Below are 15,365 nucleotides of genomic sequence, written 5' to 3' on the forward strand. Positions count from 1 at the left end.
GAAGCAGAGTGGAACATGAATATTAAAAAGGCTGAGTCAAGAGCCTAGCACTTAAGGGGTCTCACCATGACTGCTGTTGGGTGTGACTTGGGACTTCTCTGTACTGCAGTCTGCTGTAAACACAGAAAAACCTGATGCATAACAGTTCATGCTGGAGAAATGAGCGTCATTAAGGGAGAATCACTGGACTCCAGAGAGGGAAATTCTTAATTGCTAGGAAGTTGGAATACTTAAGAGATTTTGCTATGATCAAGCCATCTTCTGTGTCACAGAACCAAAAGAAGACAGTACCTGCTATGGGAAGACTGCTTAATTTCAGTCCTGCCTCATATTATCGTGGACAATCATTTCCCTTTGAAACAGGTTTGTGGCACTGGGAGGATTGGGAGCAGCATTGTGTTGTGCTGGGATAAAAATTAACCAAGCAGAGTTAATTTTATTCAAACAATTCAGACAGGTTATGTAATTGAAGTAGAAATTGAACATTTTTTCATGAATACTGACATAGATATGTACTATAGTAATCTTATTAAAAATTAATGTGTATTTTAGTGATAGTAATCAAGCAGGCCTTTGTAAAATGCCTAGCTGTGGTGACTGGTCTACAGGTATCACAAAGCTCCCCAAACATGCTTGTTCATGATTCTCTGTGCTCAAGGATACTTTGGAAAAGTAGGGAAGTTATATGTTAGCCTACATAGAGATGGCGAACTATGGCTTGTGGGCTGAATCTGGCCTGCTGCCTGAGTTTGTATGGCCTATGAACTAAGAAAGGTTTTTTCACTTTTAAATGGTTGAAGAAAAAATTAAAAGAAGAATGCTATTTTGTGATACATGAAAATTATATGAAATTTAAATTTCCTTGTCTATAAAGTTATTGGAACACAGCCACCATCATTCCTTTAGCTCTTGTGTGGTACAACTGCAGAGTTGGGTATTTGAGACAAGAGATTGTGTAGCCCGCAAAACTTTGAACTATTTCCATTCTGGCCTTTCATAGGAAAAAAGTTTGGCCCTTGGCCTAAATAAATCCTATGTGGTGGTTATAAATGCCATGTGAAATGTGCATACTGTAAAATATAGGGTTGTGTGATTAAAATATTTGACTTCAGCTACAGTTCATCATAGTCCACTTACAGTGCTATTTATTTATCTAGTGGCTGGCCAGTACGGGGATCCGAACCCTTGACCTTTAAAAGGTTATTTAAATGAGAGCAAATCCAGATTTATCGTATTGGAGCTTTGGCAGCAAAAGATGCTAGAAATAATCTTGTGAGCCCCATACCCCCTAGTGGATTGCTGTAGGGTTTACTTTCAAAATTTCAAAATACTGAATCGGCCAAGGATTTTCTTGGCTGCTATTATCTATCCCAGGGGTCAGAGGCTGAAGGTGGTCTAGACCTAGGCAGATGCTGACAGGTCTAGCCACGTCAGTGCTCATTTCTAGAGAACAGAACAGAGAAGACTAGGCTCGGAGGGGACCCGCCCTTCTCTTCCCACCTCCCGGTGGCTCCGCATGCCTGTCCGTCTCCTGGGGCTCGTCCTGGGGGAGAGCTGCTACTCTACGTCCAACAGGTTGGATGAGCCAGAGGCCGGGGCAGGGCGGGATCAGCATCAGTAGCCAATCAGAGCTCGGCCCGAGCTCAGCCAATCAGGTCGGGTGAGTTGGGGCTTAGCCAATCAGGCTCGACGCGGAAGACCAGAGTCGGTGCTTGCGCTTCTAGCTTCTTGCTGTGGCTGGTGCCGCGAGCATTCCGTGAGGCTCGGGAGCTCGCTCGCTGGCGTGGGAGTCCCGGGTGCCCGGTCACGGAGGCCATGGGGCGGCAGTGGGGGCCCGCCATGAGGGTGGCCGAGCAGGCGGGCTGCGTGGTGAGCGCCTCCCGGGCCGGGCAGCCCGAGGCGGGCTCGTGGAGCTGCAGCGGGGTGATCCTGAGCCGCAGCCCGGGCCTGGTGCTGTGCCACGGAGGCATCTTCACCCCCTTCCTGCGGGCCGGCAGCGGGGCCCTGACGGCGGCCGGCACCTCTTTTCTGACCGGCGACAGTTGCGGCGACGACTTGCGTCTGCACGTGCAGTGGGGCCCAACGGCCGAAAGTCCCGCGGGCGGCGCGGAGCGGAGCCACCAGGGGCTGTGCACACCCCAGTGCGCCGGCCTCGAGCCCGGCCCGCCCTCCCGGCTCCGCGGGCGGCCCCTGCAGTCCCCACGCCCCGCCGAGCTGCTGCTGCTACTCACCTGCCCGGCCTTCCGGGCCCACTTCGCGCGCCTGTTCGGGGGCGAGGCGGCCGAGCAGTGGCGCTTCGCCAGCGCGGCGTTAGACGATGAGGTGTCGGAGGACGAGGAGGAGGATCAGCTGAGAGCGCTGGGCTGGTTCGCGCTGCTGCGCGTGCGGCCCGCCTTGGAAGAGGCCGCGGAGGAGCGCGGGCCGGCCGTGGCCGTGGCGCCTCTCTGGGCTGTGCCCAAGGGCGCTCAGCTGCTGGCCTGCGGCTCCCCGTTCGGGGCCTTCTGCCCGGACATCTTTCTCAACACGCTGAGTCGCGGCGTGCTCAGCAACGCGGCCGGCCCGCTGCTGCTCACAGACGCGCGCTGCCTGCCGGGCACCGAGGGCGGCGGCGTGTTCGCGGCGCGGCCTGCGGGGGCGCTGGTGGCGCTGGTGGCGGCGCCGCTCTGCTGGAAGGCCCGCGAGTGGGTGGGCCTCACGCTGCTCTGCGCCGCCGCCCCGCTCCTCCGCGTCGCCCGCGCAGCGATCGGCCGCCTGGGCTCCGACGCTGCTGCCCTGGCCTCCCTCCTGCCGCCCGAGGTGGGAGCCCCGCGGGGCCTTCTCCTTCGAGACTCCGGGCCCCCGTGGGCAGCCGCGGCCGTGCTGGTGGAGTGCGGCACCGTATGGGGCTCCGGAGTGGCCGTGGCGCCCCGCCTCGTGGTGACCTGCCGGCATGTGGCCCCTCGGGAGGCGGCCAGAGTCCTGGTGCGCTCCGCCATCCCCAAGTAAGGCTCTCAGGGCTGCTCCCCTATACCCGTTACCAAGTCGCGGGTGTGGATAGAGGCCTTTCTTCTGGCGTCACGCTGCTTTGGGCTTGTATTGTGGGTAGAGACCTGGGATCCTCCCCTCATCCTTTGACACCCAGAACCCCAGTGAGGGGCATCTGAGCCTTCTGGCAGGGCTGAATGGAACTTGGGCCAAATGCCAAACTCCAAGCAATTCTGTATTTGGGAACGGTGGGGCTCCCTGCATCCAGCCCCGGCATCTTTGAGCTCCCTCTCACAGTCTGAATTCCCACAGGGCAGCTTCTCTGTCTCATAGCCCTGCACCTCACACTCCATTAGGCGCTTTGAACAGAAATTCCGAAACCCTGTCCACTTCTCCCTTGAAAGAGGTGGTGAAATCCCAACAGCCCAGTATAACTCCTGGAGAAATGAGATGGGCCTGTTAATCTTATTCAATGTATCAGAGTTTAGCCAGAGCGTCCCTTCTGGATGAAAATGACAGATGTGCGGTTCCACCTAATTAGAATGTATGGCTGGGGTACAGGCAGATAGATACAGACGTGCCTGATTTAGGATGATTTAATTTAGGATTTTTCGATTTTACAATGGTGTGAAATCAATACCATTCAGTAGAAACCGTACTCCCAGTACCCATACAACCATTCTGTTGTTCACTTTCAGTACAGTATTCAATAAATTACATGAGGTAGTCGACACCGTATTATAAAATAGGCTTTGTGTTAGATGATTTTGCCCAACTGCAGGCTAACGTTAAGTATTCTGAGCACGATTAAGGTAGGCTAGCTAAGCTACGGTGTTCAGTAGGTTAGGTGTATTAAATGTATTTTCCACTTAAGATATTTTCAGCTTTGCTGGGTTCATAAGATGTAACTCCATTGTAAGTTGAGTATCTGTATGTTCTGCAAAATCTTTGGGTGATCCTGGTGGGCAGCTGGCTTGGGGCTTTAGGCAGCCATTTGCTTTCTTTCTCCATGAAAAGCACCCTTGTCCCCCTTTGCTTCCATTTGCTCCGACAGTGGAGACAGCTGTCTTGGCTTCCTGGCTTGGTTTTCTAGCACATGTTCTTTTTGTTTCCTTTGTAGTTGCAGGTGCTAACTTAGCTCAGGCCAAAGCAGAGCAGTACCACATGTTGGTGTTAATGCCTGAACGTCCCTTGTACCCGGCTCAACCCAGCCTTTCTGCACAGACATTTCCACATCCCTTTTGTGAGTCCCCGAGGTTAGCCCAGTTTTAACCTAGCCCAGCTTTGCCATAGAGATCCCCTGGTGGCCTAAAGGACATGATTTTATAGGGAAGACTGACAATGAGGATTTCCCTGCGGTGTGGCCCCCAGATTCCTCCTCCCTCTTCCCCTTGCTCCTAAGGAAACCACCAGGTCTGTTGGAAACTATCCCTGCGGAGTGTGTAGGAGGAGGCCGCTGTGTGGTCTTGGGCAAGTCACTTTGTTTATGCTGTCCCCCCACCCCATGAACTGACTATATGTACAATCTAGGAGCAGAGCCTGGCACCTAGTGTGCTACAGACATGCTAGCATGTATGTATACAGGGACCTGGAGCAGTGAAAGCACATCATGCCTGCCCCACCAGCTGGCAGGATTGCTGGGGCTAACACTGATGCAATGATGAAAAGTGTTGATATGTTTGCCCTGTCTCCCCCACTTGTTCTGTGACCTCAGTGAAGTTCCTCAACCTCTCTAAGCTTCAGCTGCACCATCTAAACTGGAGATAATACCAGTACCTAGTTCATAGGGTTGTGAGGACCAAGTGAAACAATGTCCACAGAGCATTAACTCCAGGCCTGGCTCACAGTACTAAGTGTCAGGTGTTTATTATCGTGGCGAGGTACAGGAAGCTTTACATAGAAGTACTCTAGTTTGTAAAGCATGTTTGGAAATACCACAGAATGGTTAAGTGACGTGCCCAGAGTTGCCTGGCTAGTAGGTTTCAGGGTTGACACCCAGAGCTTCTGACTCCAAGTCCATGACTTTTACTGTCATTCAGCTCCTTGATTTCCCCCAAGTGTTAAAGGGTCAGAAAGGTAGGCTGTCATTTGTTTACCTTTGTCCCAGGAATGTGGTGACCTGGGGACATGTGGTGTTTGCCACCCAGGAGACATCTCCCTATGACATAGCAGTCGTGAGCCTGGAGGAGGACTTGGATGGTGCCCCTTTGCCTGTGCCTGCCGAGCACTTCCATGAAGGTAAAGGACAAAGAACCCAGCCTGAAGGAGGGCCCCTGTGGGCTAGGATGGACCTCAGGAAGGAGAGTCAGTGTTGGGCACTCTAACCATGCCAGACCAGGGGGGCGGTTCCCTAGGCCAGCTCCCTTCCCCACCTCTGACTTAGTGAGCCAAGGTGGTATTAGCTGGGGTTCTTGGAGGACTCCCTGCTTGTGCCAGCATGCCTGAGGTGCTGGGGGGCAGGTGGAATACCCTGTCAAGGATGGGGCACACCCCTTTCCCAAAGGCCTGCAGCAATATAGTATGGGGATGCTGGGCCTTGGGGACTCCTAACACTTCGGGCTGGTCAGAGAAGTCTGTGGCATTTTTTGAGGTCCCAGTGGTGTGATTAGGATAAAGGGCTTTTGATGCTGCCACATAAGTACTGGATGTTCCACTTCATGGAGGCAGTGTGATATGGTGATGAAAAGTACAGACATTCTGAATTGGCTTCTCTCTTCTGCCACTTTTTAGCCCTGTGTCCTTGGACAGACTACTTAACTGTTCTCTGCCTCAGTTCCTACATCTGTAAAATGGGACTAATGCGCCTTACTCCTGGGCATTGTGAGGCCTGGGTGAGATGTTGCCTGTAAAGCACTTAGTCGCATGCCCCACCCTGAACATTTGAAACACTTGAGAGAGGAAAGTGGTGGCTGCTTTATAGCCATCATCATTTCCTTTCATCAAGAGACTTCTTAGTCCCGGGAGGAGATGGATGTCAGTTTCATAAACATTTACTGAGCACCTCACTAGGTGCTAGGAACCCCAGAGACAGCTGCCCAGTCTATCAAGGGAACAAGGACTGGGGAACAGCCTGATGCTCAGGAGAAGCGGCTGAGCAGATGCAGCACTAGAAGCTCAGTGGAGTTCCTGGCCTCTTCCTGTGGGGGATCTGGGGAGGGCTCTCTGGAGGCATGAGTATCTAAGCAGAAACTCAAAGGGTAGATTGGGTTTGGACCTTTGCAGAGGATAGTAATGGGAGTGGGGGAGTATGAGTTCTGCCAGAACAGAGGAGTACCCAGCTTCACTCCACTTCCTTTCCTGGCAGGCGAGGCAGTCAGCGTTGTAGGCTTCGGCGTCTTCGGCCAGGCTTGTGGGCCCTCGGTGACTTCGGGCATCCTTTCGGCTGTGGTGCAGGTGGATGACACACCAGTGATGCTGCAGACCACGTGTGCTGTGAACGGTGGCTCCAGTGGGGGACCGCTCTTCTCCACCCGCTCAGGGGACCTCCTGGGTAATCAGCTCCTTGGCCCTCTCCCAACCTTCTCCTTGCCAGAGCCTCAGTCCCGCCCAGTGAATGCTCCATGTCTAGCCCTCAGAGCACCCTCTGCCTGGGAAGATGGTGGGCCTTATGCCCAGCTAGTTAGCCAAAGTTTGCAGGCTCTTCTGCTCCTGAGGGTGGAAAGGGAGGGATGCTAAGCTGGGAGGGAAGAGACACAAGCTCTGGTTCCTTCTCTGCCACTAATCCACTGTGTGACCTTAGGTAAATCACTTAATCTCATTTGATCCGTGAAAATCAGGAGTTGGATTAGGTTCAGGGTCAAAAACTCAAAAGCCTACAGAGGTTGGGCAGGTAAAGTAAGTGAATGAGTGAAGACACGGAGAGGAGGGGAGGGGTCAGGGATAAACCAGGGAGAACACTACTTAGCTACAGCAGGTAGTGGCCGTATGAAGGAACGTAGGCCTAATTTTGACCGATTTTCTAATATTTCACGTGAAGCTGTGAAACTTTTTTTTAAAATAGGAGGTTAAATGTTTGTTTTTTTTTTTTTTTTGTCCTTTTCGTGACCGGCACTCAGCCAGTGAGTGCACCGGCCAGTCCTATATAGGATCCGAACCCACGGCGGGAGCGTCGCAGCGCTCCCAGCGCCGCACTCTACCAAGTGCACCACAGGCTCGGCCCTAAATGTTTCTGTTTTTAAATTTTGGTAACTACTTTAGGTTTTTTAAAAAATAGAGTCTGCTTAGCTTTTAAAAAAATTTAAAAGCAAACCACGAGTCCATACAGAAACCTCCAACTCCAATGTAGCACCACAAGGTTTGTGCTAGCCTTAATTATTTCTAACTTTCCTTCTTTTTAACTTCTGGTGAGAAACCGTACCCATGCTGCCTACAGTATATTTACTTATTTGTTCAGCTCTAGCATACAAATAAAGTAGTTTCAGACTTCCTAACCCACACCCCTACGAGCAACAAATTTACCAACTAGAGTACAGTGTTTGCGTACAATTTTTTTTGTCTGTAGCCTTGAGTGTCCCGTCAAAACACTGTTTTCCAAAGTTATTCAGGTCAGCTCCTTTTTTTCCTTTTAGTTTGGTTATGTTATTTATTTCTTATACAGTTAGAGTTATTTGTCAGTTTTTCCTATATCCTTTTTAAAAAATTTCCCCCTGTATCCAGGCTGACTTTTAAAATTACATATATACATAAGTGGATACAGAAATAAATATAGATGTGTGTGCATGTAAGTTAGTACACACACACATGCATACTCACACACAATCTCTGTCTCCTAGCTCTGTCCACTGAGGGGCTAGAAGCAGTGACAACCCAGTGGCAGTGAGCATACCTAGAGCTCAGATCTTGGTTCCTAAATATCATTCTCTAATTTAAAAAACTAGGAACTGGCTGATTCCAGGGCTGGGGCAGTGAATGTCCAAGATTAGCCAAGTGTATCTTGTGGTACCAGAAAGGAAGTACTAATAACAAAAATGATGGGAGCATGTCAAGTGTGGACAGGACCTACCTGAAGGCACCCCCATTGGAACAACTCGAAAACAAAATAAACAGCAATGTTGGATTATAACCAGAAGAAAAGAATGGGTCCACACAGACATAAAAAAATGACCAAATAAATTTTAAGATGGAAACAAGTGACAGCTCTTCCTTACAGAAGAGTTCCAATTAATGTAGAAGTGAGGGAAACAGAAAATTGCTATTAGGACACCAAAGTAGGAATTGCTGCAGACAGGATCCACCGATGGATACTAAAATTAGTGGGCAAAAGTTTAAGTAGAAACAGGATATTTGTGTAACCTCAGAATATTTACTCTAAAATATTTAGTACTGACAAAGGGAAAAATAGTAACTTCTGCAGTGGAGAGGCCTGACAGATACCACCTGAGCCCAGTGGTCAAGGTAACATCACACGTCCTAGTACAGACGTCGGACACCTCCTGATAGGACTCATAACGTCAATCTAATCATGAGAAAACATTAGGTAAACTCAACTTGAGGGTCATTCTACAAAATAACTGACCAGTACTTCTCAAAGTGTGAAGGCCATGAAAGACAAGGAAAGACTGAGGAACCAACCCAGATTGGAGGAGACTCAGGGACGTAATAACTAAATGCACAATGTGGGATCCTGGGTTGGATTCTGGAACAGAAAAAGGACGTTAGTAGAAAAACTAACAAAATCCAAATGAGTTCTGCACTTTAGTTAATAGAAGTGTACGTTAATTTCTTGGTTTTGATAAATGCTTTGTAGTGAATAAGATATTAACATAAGGGAAAGCTGGATGAAAGGTATACCGAAGCTGTCTGTATGTCTTAAATCATCTAGAAGGAATAGACACACACATACAGGAGCTGAGCAGGCCAAAGAAAATGTGTCTTTGGGTCTGATTCATTTATTCATTCACTCAACTAGTATTTGTTGAGAGTCTGCTCTGTGCCAGGCACTGTTTTAGGTATTGGGGAGGCTGCATGCGCAAAACATGAAAGTCCTGCCCTCTTGGGGCTGACGCTAGTTGGAGAGAAAGATGGTAAAATAAGTGAAAGATACAGTGTGTTAGATACTGATAGTGTTAAGGAGAAAGTAAAGCTGGGAAAAGGATAGGGTGTGGGGAGCAGGTGTCACGACAGGAATCTCAGCCGCCATCACTTTGAGGGGGGTTTCAAGCCCCCAAACAGGCTGTGAGGGCTCCAGGATGGAGATGGTCCTTCTCCCTGCCCCGTCCATCTGTCCGTCCCCTGGCTTATATCCTCTTTTGCGCTCTGACTTCTCAACAGGCATTGTCACCAGCAACACCCGGGACAATAACACGGGGGCCACCTATCCCCACCTGAACTTCAGCGTTCCCATCACGGTGCTCCAGCCGGCCCTGGAGCAGTACAGTCAGACCGGTGACCTGGGTGGCCTCCGAGAGCTGGACCGCGCCTCTGTGCCAGTCAGGGTGGTGTGGCGGCTTCAGCGGCCCCTGACCAAGGCCCCGCAGAGCAAGCTCTGAGGCTGCACCACCCCTCTGGGGAGAAAAGCAACTATTTTATACCATAGGAAGTGATGTTGAAGTGATGATGACCTCGAGATGCAGGGCCCAGCTCGTGACAGGGCACATCCTGCCGGGCCACCTTCCCATCTGCACCGGCTGACCATGTCTGGGCTCTGGGCCCTGAAACAAACTTCCCTTCAGCCCCTTGGGTCCTCAGCCTATTTTGGGTGCTTTCTTGAGCCCTCACCTCTCTGTCCCCTGGCACTAGCCTCAGCTATGTTGCTTTCCCTTCTGGGGAGCCCAGTCCAACTGCACAGAAGCCCTGGATCTGACAGGCAGATATGGGCTGGAAGGCAGGCCCAGCTCTGGTTTTGCGTCTGTTCTCCTGATGGCCACTGGCCACCTGGAGTAGCTGCTTCACTGGGCCTTGGTGCCTGTCTGCCTCTCAGTCTGAGTCAAGGATGACAGAGGACTCAGACTTCCTGAGCAGAGAGGCCCTACTCCGAAGACTGGAGACAGAGGAGAGGAAAAAGGAGTGTCTCCCTGCTCTGACAGACTTACAGGCAGGCGGGGTTCCTGAAAGTCTTCATATACCAACAGGGGCACTCTGACACAGTGCCTTCATTTTTCAGCCCACAATCTGGATCTCAGGGATCTTGGGGGTAGACGTGTCTGGTTGGGGCTTGGGAATAAACACTATCTACTGGAGAACCCCTACAAGATTCTTTTTTTCTCTTTTCTTCAAGAGTTGAATCGGGAATAGGCAAGCATCAAGCAAAGAAATACACCCCTTCTCTGCCACTTTCTCAGCAGATTTAATCTCATGGGATACTGTTCTGCCAGGCTGGCCCTAGTAGCTGGCCATGGTGCCAGTACGTGCCGGGTGGAACTTAGAAATCCCAGAAGGTGGTGGTCTGGTCCTTGCAGCATGTGCTTATGGAATGCCTGGGACGTGCAGAGGTCTGTGCTGTGCCCCAGGGTGTGTGGGAGTTGGGGAGTTCAAAGGTGAATGAGGCCAGGGCAACACCCAGGAGCGAAACTATGTGAGTCAGGAATGTGCACTGTGTACCCAGGGTCCTGCATATGCAGGCCATCGAGAAATGATTGTCATGGGCAGGTTGAATGCCATTTGGGAGATAGCTGGGGGGATAATTCTAAGCAGGGAGAGTACTTGGGAGTACTTTGTTTCTAATGTGTGCTCATAGGCTATTGTGGGGAGACACTTGTATCAGCCCATTAATGCAATGAGCAGGGCGACTCTGTTCATGAAAGAATATTAGGAGCCCAGAGATGGGGGATCAGGTAAGGCTTCACCAGGGTGACTCAAGTGCTGAATTGTGAAAGAAGAGTTTAAGGTTTACCAAGTGGACTGAAAATGGGGAGGGTGTTTCAAGTTGACAGCAGCCAGAGCTGGGACAAGGCAGTGTGAAACCATCTGCCTGTTCTGGGAGTGCTGAGTAGAGAAAAAATTGGAAAGGAGCAAGACAGGCCTGGGGACCAGTCATAATGACCTTGGTGAGAGAGAAAATGGCTAAGGCAGGACTGGTGGGCATGGGAAGGTCAAGTGATAACAGAGGAGGTGGAACTGACTAGATGTGGGGCCAAGGCAGAGAGAAAGTCTAATGGTGTCTGCATTTCTAGTTGGGATAGTAATGGGGTTGCTGATGGGTTTAGGGGCACAGTGTTTCCGTGAGGTGTCTGGGACCTCAAGTAAAGAGGTATAGCAGGCTGTTGAATAAGGGGATGAGTTAGAATGATGAAGAAAAAGATTCTCCTTCTCCATCTCGGTGGCCTTACCATAGAAGTTTATTTATTGCTCATGTAAAGTCCAAAATAGTGTCTGACCAGGAAGGGAAGGTTGGCTCTTGTGCAATAGTGATTGAACGGCCCAGGCTCTCTTCCTCCTGTGGCTTTGTCATCGGGCCTGGGGCCTCAGAGTCCTCTGCCAGGTCCTCTGTATGTGGCTGGTGGATGGGGGAAGAGATAGAGGAGAAGGTATCCCTGCTTCTTTTCTTTTTTTCTCTTTATGTATATATATATATTTTTTGTCTTTTTCATGACCGGCACTCAGCCAGTGAGTGCACCGGCCATTCCTATATAGGATCCGAACCCGTGGCGGGAGCGTTGCCGCATTCCCAGCGCCACACTCTCCCGAGTGCGCCACGGGCTTGGCCCATCCCTGCTTCTTTTTTAAACAATGTTTTGAAACAATTTCAAACTCACAGAAAAGTTGCAAGGATCCCCATACACCCTTCACCCAGAGACCCCATCCAGTTTCACCAAGAGCCCCAGTGATGTTCTTTGTAACAAAAAGATGTAATTTGGGATCAGGAATAGCACCCCACTTACCATGTTCTGTTCTCCCTTAACTTGGAAAAGCTCCTCAGTCTCTCCTTGAGTTCCATGCCCTTGAAATGGCAATTTCCTATTTTCATCATTGCTCCTACATTTACAAGGTGGCATTCTATTTAAGAGCTTCCCCTTCTTTCTATTTATGTGTGTGTGGACTCATGGATTCATATTTTATCCAGTCGGTTACAATCCATTATTATTTATTTTGATATTCAAATTGCTCTATACCTGGCCATGAGAGCCCCTATCAATGTGACTTCTGTGTCTTGACATCTCCCCATTATTCTCTGAGCACTTCCTTCACAACAAAATGGTCTAGGCAACTTGCCTTTTTTCTGGAATCAGCCATTTCTCCAGGGTTCTTAGTGGAGAATGGTATTTAGAAGCCAAGGTCTAGGCATTAGATGTGCTTACTATACTGGATTGTTGCTGCTCCTAGGCCCTCTCAGTGAACAGGCCTTTACATCTATATTTATTTCCACCTCTCTCTATATATTTGTAGGCCCTGAGTTCACCAATAGTTCAGTTCAGGTTCAGTATCACAGCAGCTTTCCCCCTTTCCATGTTTACACCTCCCTCCTTCCAGAGAGAAGCACGGGTCATTACCTGTTTGCTCCATCTGCCACACGTAGCCAGTCTCCTGGCCTCCCTGGGCTGCCAGCATCCTGCTGTGATGGTGATGCTGTTCCTGCCCGGGCCACCATTGCTGCCCCACCCAAGCCTGCCCAGTGTTTTTTTTTTACTTCATTAGGAAGAGGGAAGGAAGCCACCCTCACTTCCTAACTGCTTTGGCCTAGAAGTAACATATCATTCCTGATTACATTCCTTTGGTGAGAAGTTGGCTGCACCCAGAGCAGGCGGGGAGGGGGACAAGCAGTCCCTGGGTGGGCAGGTGCTTCCGAGCAACACCCCTACACCACAGAAGGGGAGACTCATCTCCGGTGGACAGCTGGCTGGCTCTGCACAGTTGGGCCTTGTTTTAGTGCTGCTTTTTGGCTAGCAGGGAACAGACTCACTCACATTACCCAGCTAAGGTAGGGTTTAGTGTTCAGAGCCTTCTGGACAGATGCCAGAAAGCTCCTTGACCTGGGAAAGCTCTGGTGGCCCCTAGGCATTAGTGTTGACTCAACACCCTGTCTGCTTTGTCCCGTCTCTTCTACCTCCTCTGCTCACTCAGTCCCTCCTTCCCCACAACTGCAGTTGACATTTGGCCATCTCCAGACCTTTTATCTCTAGCTGTCATGATCACATGGCCCATGATCAGATTTCCTGTCTAAATGCCCAAGAGAGCAAATCTCTACATGGGCCCACTCCCCTTCAGAGGAGCAGGGACAGGGGGATCCACTTAGGCTAGGAGAGGATCCACACTGAGGTCGGGACTGCAGTGAAGCTGAGTGCTACCAGCTGAAGCTGTGGGGGCAGGTGCAGTGAAGGGCCAGGGCCACCAGTGTTTAAGGGACAAGGCAGAGTGGGAGTCTTCAAGGGGGCTGAGAAGTGACAAGCAGAGGCACAGGAAGAAAACCAGGGAGGCTTAAGACCTTGATCACGGAGGCAGTCACTAGCTAGCCCCTCACCATAATCTGTTTTCTTCTCTTCTTGGGCATACCCTAGACTGCATTTTGTGGCCAACCTTACACATGTGTATAGAGTAGAAGGGAGGTGAACCACTGCGTTTTGTGGCCACCCCAGCTCACAGAATAGAGCAGAAGGGAGGTGAACCACTTCCAGGCCTGGCCTATAAGAACCTTCTACATGACCTTCTCTGAGCAATTGCCACCTCCCCCTGGTGGAAATGGAGGCAACCCCTAAAAGAGACCTTGGAAGACGTGTTAAAAATGGCAGAACCTCTGTTAGCCTGGTCCCTGGATGACTATGTGGAAGGAGACAGCCTCATTAAACAGTCCACTGGCCTGGAACTGATACCCAAGCAAGAAATGCACTTCTGTTGCATCTGAGCCATTACGTTTAGGGTCTGTTTGTCACAATAGCAGAATCTACCCTTGCTAGGACAGTCTTTCTCTAGCTGGGAGCACTATACCAAACCACGTATTGGAGGAGAAAAGAGGAAACGAGGGGATATCCTTCTGTCCTTTGAGGCTTACAAATTTAGCTGGAACTGCATATGGAAAAGGAGAACATTTACCAGTCTCTTCAGAGTTGAGGGTTGCCTCTTCCTCAATTGGGGATACTGCCTCTAACTCTGGGCTCCTGAGTTGACCCCAGTACTTTGGAGCTCCCTCAGGCCTGAGAGCCAGTGGTAAAACCACCTCCTGTCTGTCAGAGAATGTCCTCAGGCCTGACTGAGCAGATGATGGCTGAGAGCCAGCAACTCTTCCTCCTCTTAGATTCTGTGATGTTAGACAATCTGCCTGCTATCCCCACTAATCATCGAAGTTCCATGGAATGGGATTGCTGATGTCTCGGCATCCAAACCATTGTCAGTCCTTTTTTTTTTTTTTTAAAGATGACCGGTAAGGGGATCTTAACCTTTGACTTGGGGTTGTCAGCACGACGCTCACCCAGTGAGCTAACCGGCCATCCCTATATGGGATCTAAACCCGGGGCCTTGGTGTTATCAGCACCGCACTCTCCCGAGTGAGCCACGGGCTGGCCCGGCACCCAAACCATTGTGCCTTCCTACTACCTCTGGCACCTGGAAACTCAAAGACAAAAGTCCTTTGTTAGGCAGTGAGCCCTGATTTTCAGTTCCAAAGCTATGGGCACTGCTGGGTGGGAAGAGAGGATTGATGTACAGTGAGCTGCCAGGGAAAGGGCACAAGAGGGGTCATCTGAGACCCTGTCCCCTCTCCTGGATCAAGGTGTTTTCTGGTTGCCAAGAAGGTGTTAAGTGATAATCAGAAAGCTTCCTTGATTTTCATAGTTTGAGACAGGTCCTTAAAGATGGGCCACACCAGCCCTGACATGCCACGCCCGAGCCCAGTGTTGGGCCAGCTCACACCTCTCTCTTCTCTCCAGTGTTATCTTTGTGCTGCACTCTTGGGAGTTCTTCCCTTGCATTCTGCCGATTGGAATCCTCTTTGTCTATCCGGGACCTGCTCCTCCATGAAGCCTTCCTTGATCTTCCCAAGCCCCAGGCTGTCTCCCTGCCCCCGGTAGGCTGTCGTGTTTCAATTCATCTCTCTGTGTCACATATTCCTGTGCATGTGCCCAGTAAATTTCCCATGCTTGCTTGACACCACAGTCAAGACTCTCTGCTTTGCCTGCTCAGGACCTCCGGCTCCCTTACGGATGATGCCCTGTTGAGGGAATTCCTGGCTTTAGAGTCATAGTTCGGACTTCTGTTCAAGGCCCAGCTCCTCTGCTTGACTAGTTGAGTGACTTTGCCTAAATTCCTCAGCCTATGGGAGCCTCAATCTCCTCATCTACAAAATGGAGATTAACAAAATTTACCTTGCAGGACCCGTGTGAAAAATAAACTAGAGAAGGTATCTAAAGCTCTTAGTTTGTGTTTTAAAAAGTTAGCTATTATTTTTCTAAGAGTACTGGTAAGATTGTTTCACCAGAAATGAATCATTCCAGTTGCCAGGAGCTGGGAGTGAGGACTGGGGAGTGACTGCT

The 15,365-nt window shown here is 50.3% G+C and overlaps 1 protein-coding gene across 2 annotated transcripts; it reads left to right on the forward strand.

The window, feature by feature from the left end:
• Positions 1-1,751: 1,751 nt before the first annotated feature.
• On the forward strand, positions 1,752-10,137 carry TYSND1 (trypsin like peroxisomal matrix peptidase 1). Of its 2 annotated transcripts, XM_063102795.1 has the most exons (4): positions 1,752-2,981; positions 5,072-5,202; positions 6,269-6,454; positions 9,235-10,137. In XM_063102795.1, the coding sequence occupies exons 1-4, from the start codon at positions 1,816-1,818 to the stop codon at positions 9,450-9,452; spliced, it is 1,701 nt and encodes a 566-aa protein (XP_062958865.1). In that variant the 5' UTR covers positions 1,752-1,815; the 3' UTR covers positions 9,453-10,137. The 2 variants fall into 2 exon arrangements, 1 of the variants encoding a protein (XP_062958865.1); XR_010024070.1 differs by lacking the exon at positions 9,235-10,137 and having other exon boundaries at positions 5,112-5,202; positions 6,269-6,357.
• The last annotated feature ends 5,228 nt before the right edge of the window (positions 10,138-15,365 follow it).

Source organism: Cynocephalus volans, chromosome 7 (genome assembly GCF_027409185.1).
Source record: "Cynocephalus volans isolate mCynVol1 chromosome 7, mCynVol1.pri, whole genome shotgun sequence".
Classification (NCBI taxonomy): Eukaryota; Metazoa; Chordata; class Mammalia; order Dermoptera; family Cynocephalidae; genus Cynocephalus; species Cynocephalus volans.

Excerpts from the sequence above, each read along its gene's own strand:
- TYSND1 (XM_063102795.1), top strand. The coding sequence starts at position 1,816 with ATGGGGCGGCAGTGGGGGCCCGCCATGAGGGTGGCCGAGCAGGCGGGC. Across the intron at positions 2,982-5,071 it reads GTGCGCTCCGCCATCCCCAA|GAATGTGGTGACCTGGGGAC; the intron begins GTAAGGCTCTCA and ends CCTTTGTCCCAG. Across the intron at positions 5,203-6,268 it reads TGCCGAGCACTTCCATGAAG|GCGAGGCAGTCAGCGTTGTA; the intron begins GTAAAGGACAAA and ends CTTTCCTGGCAG.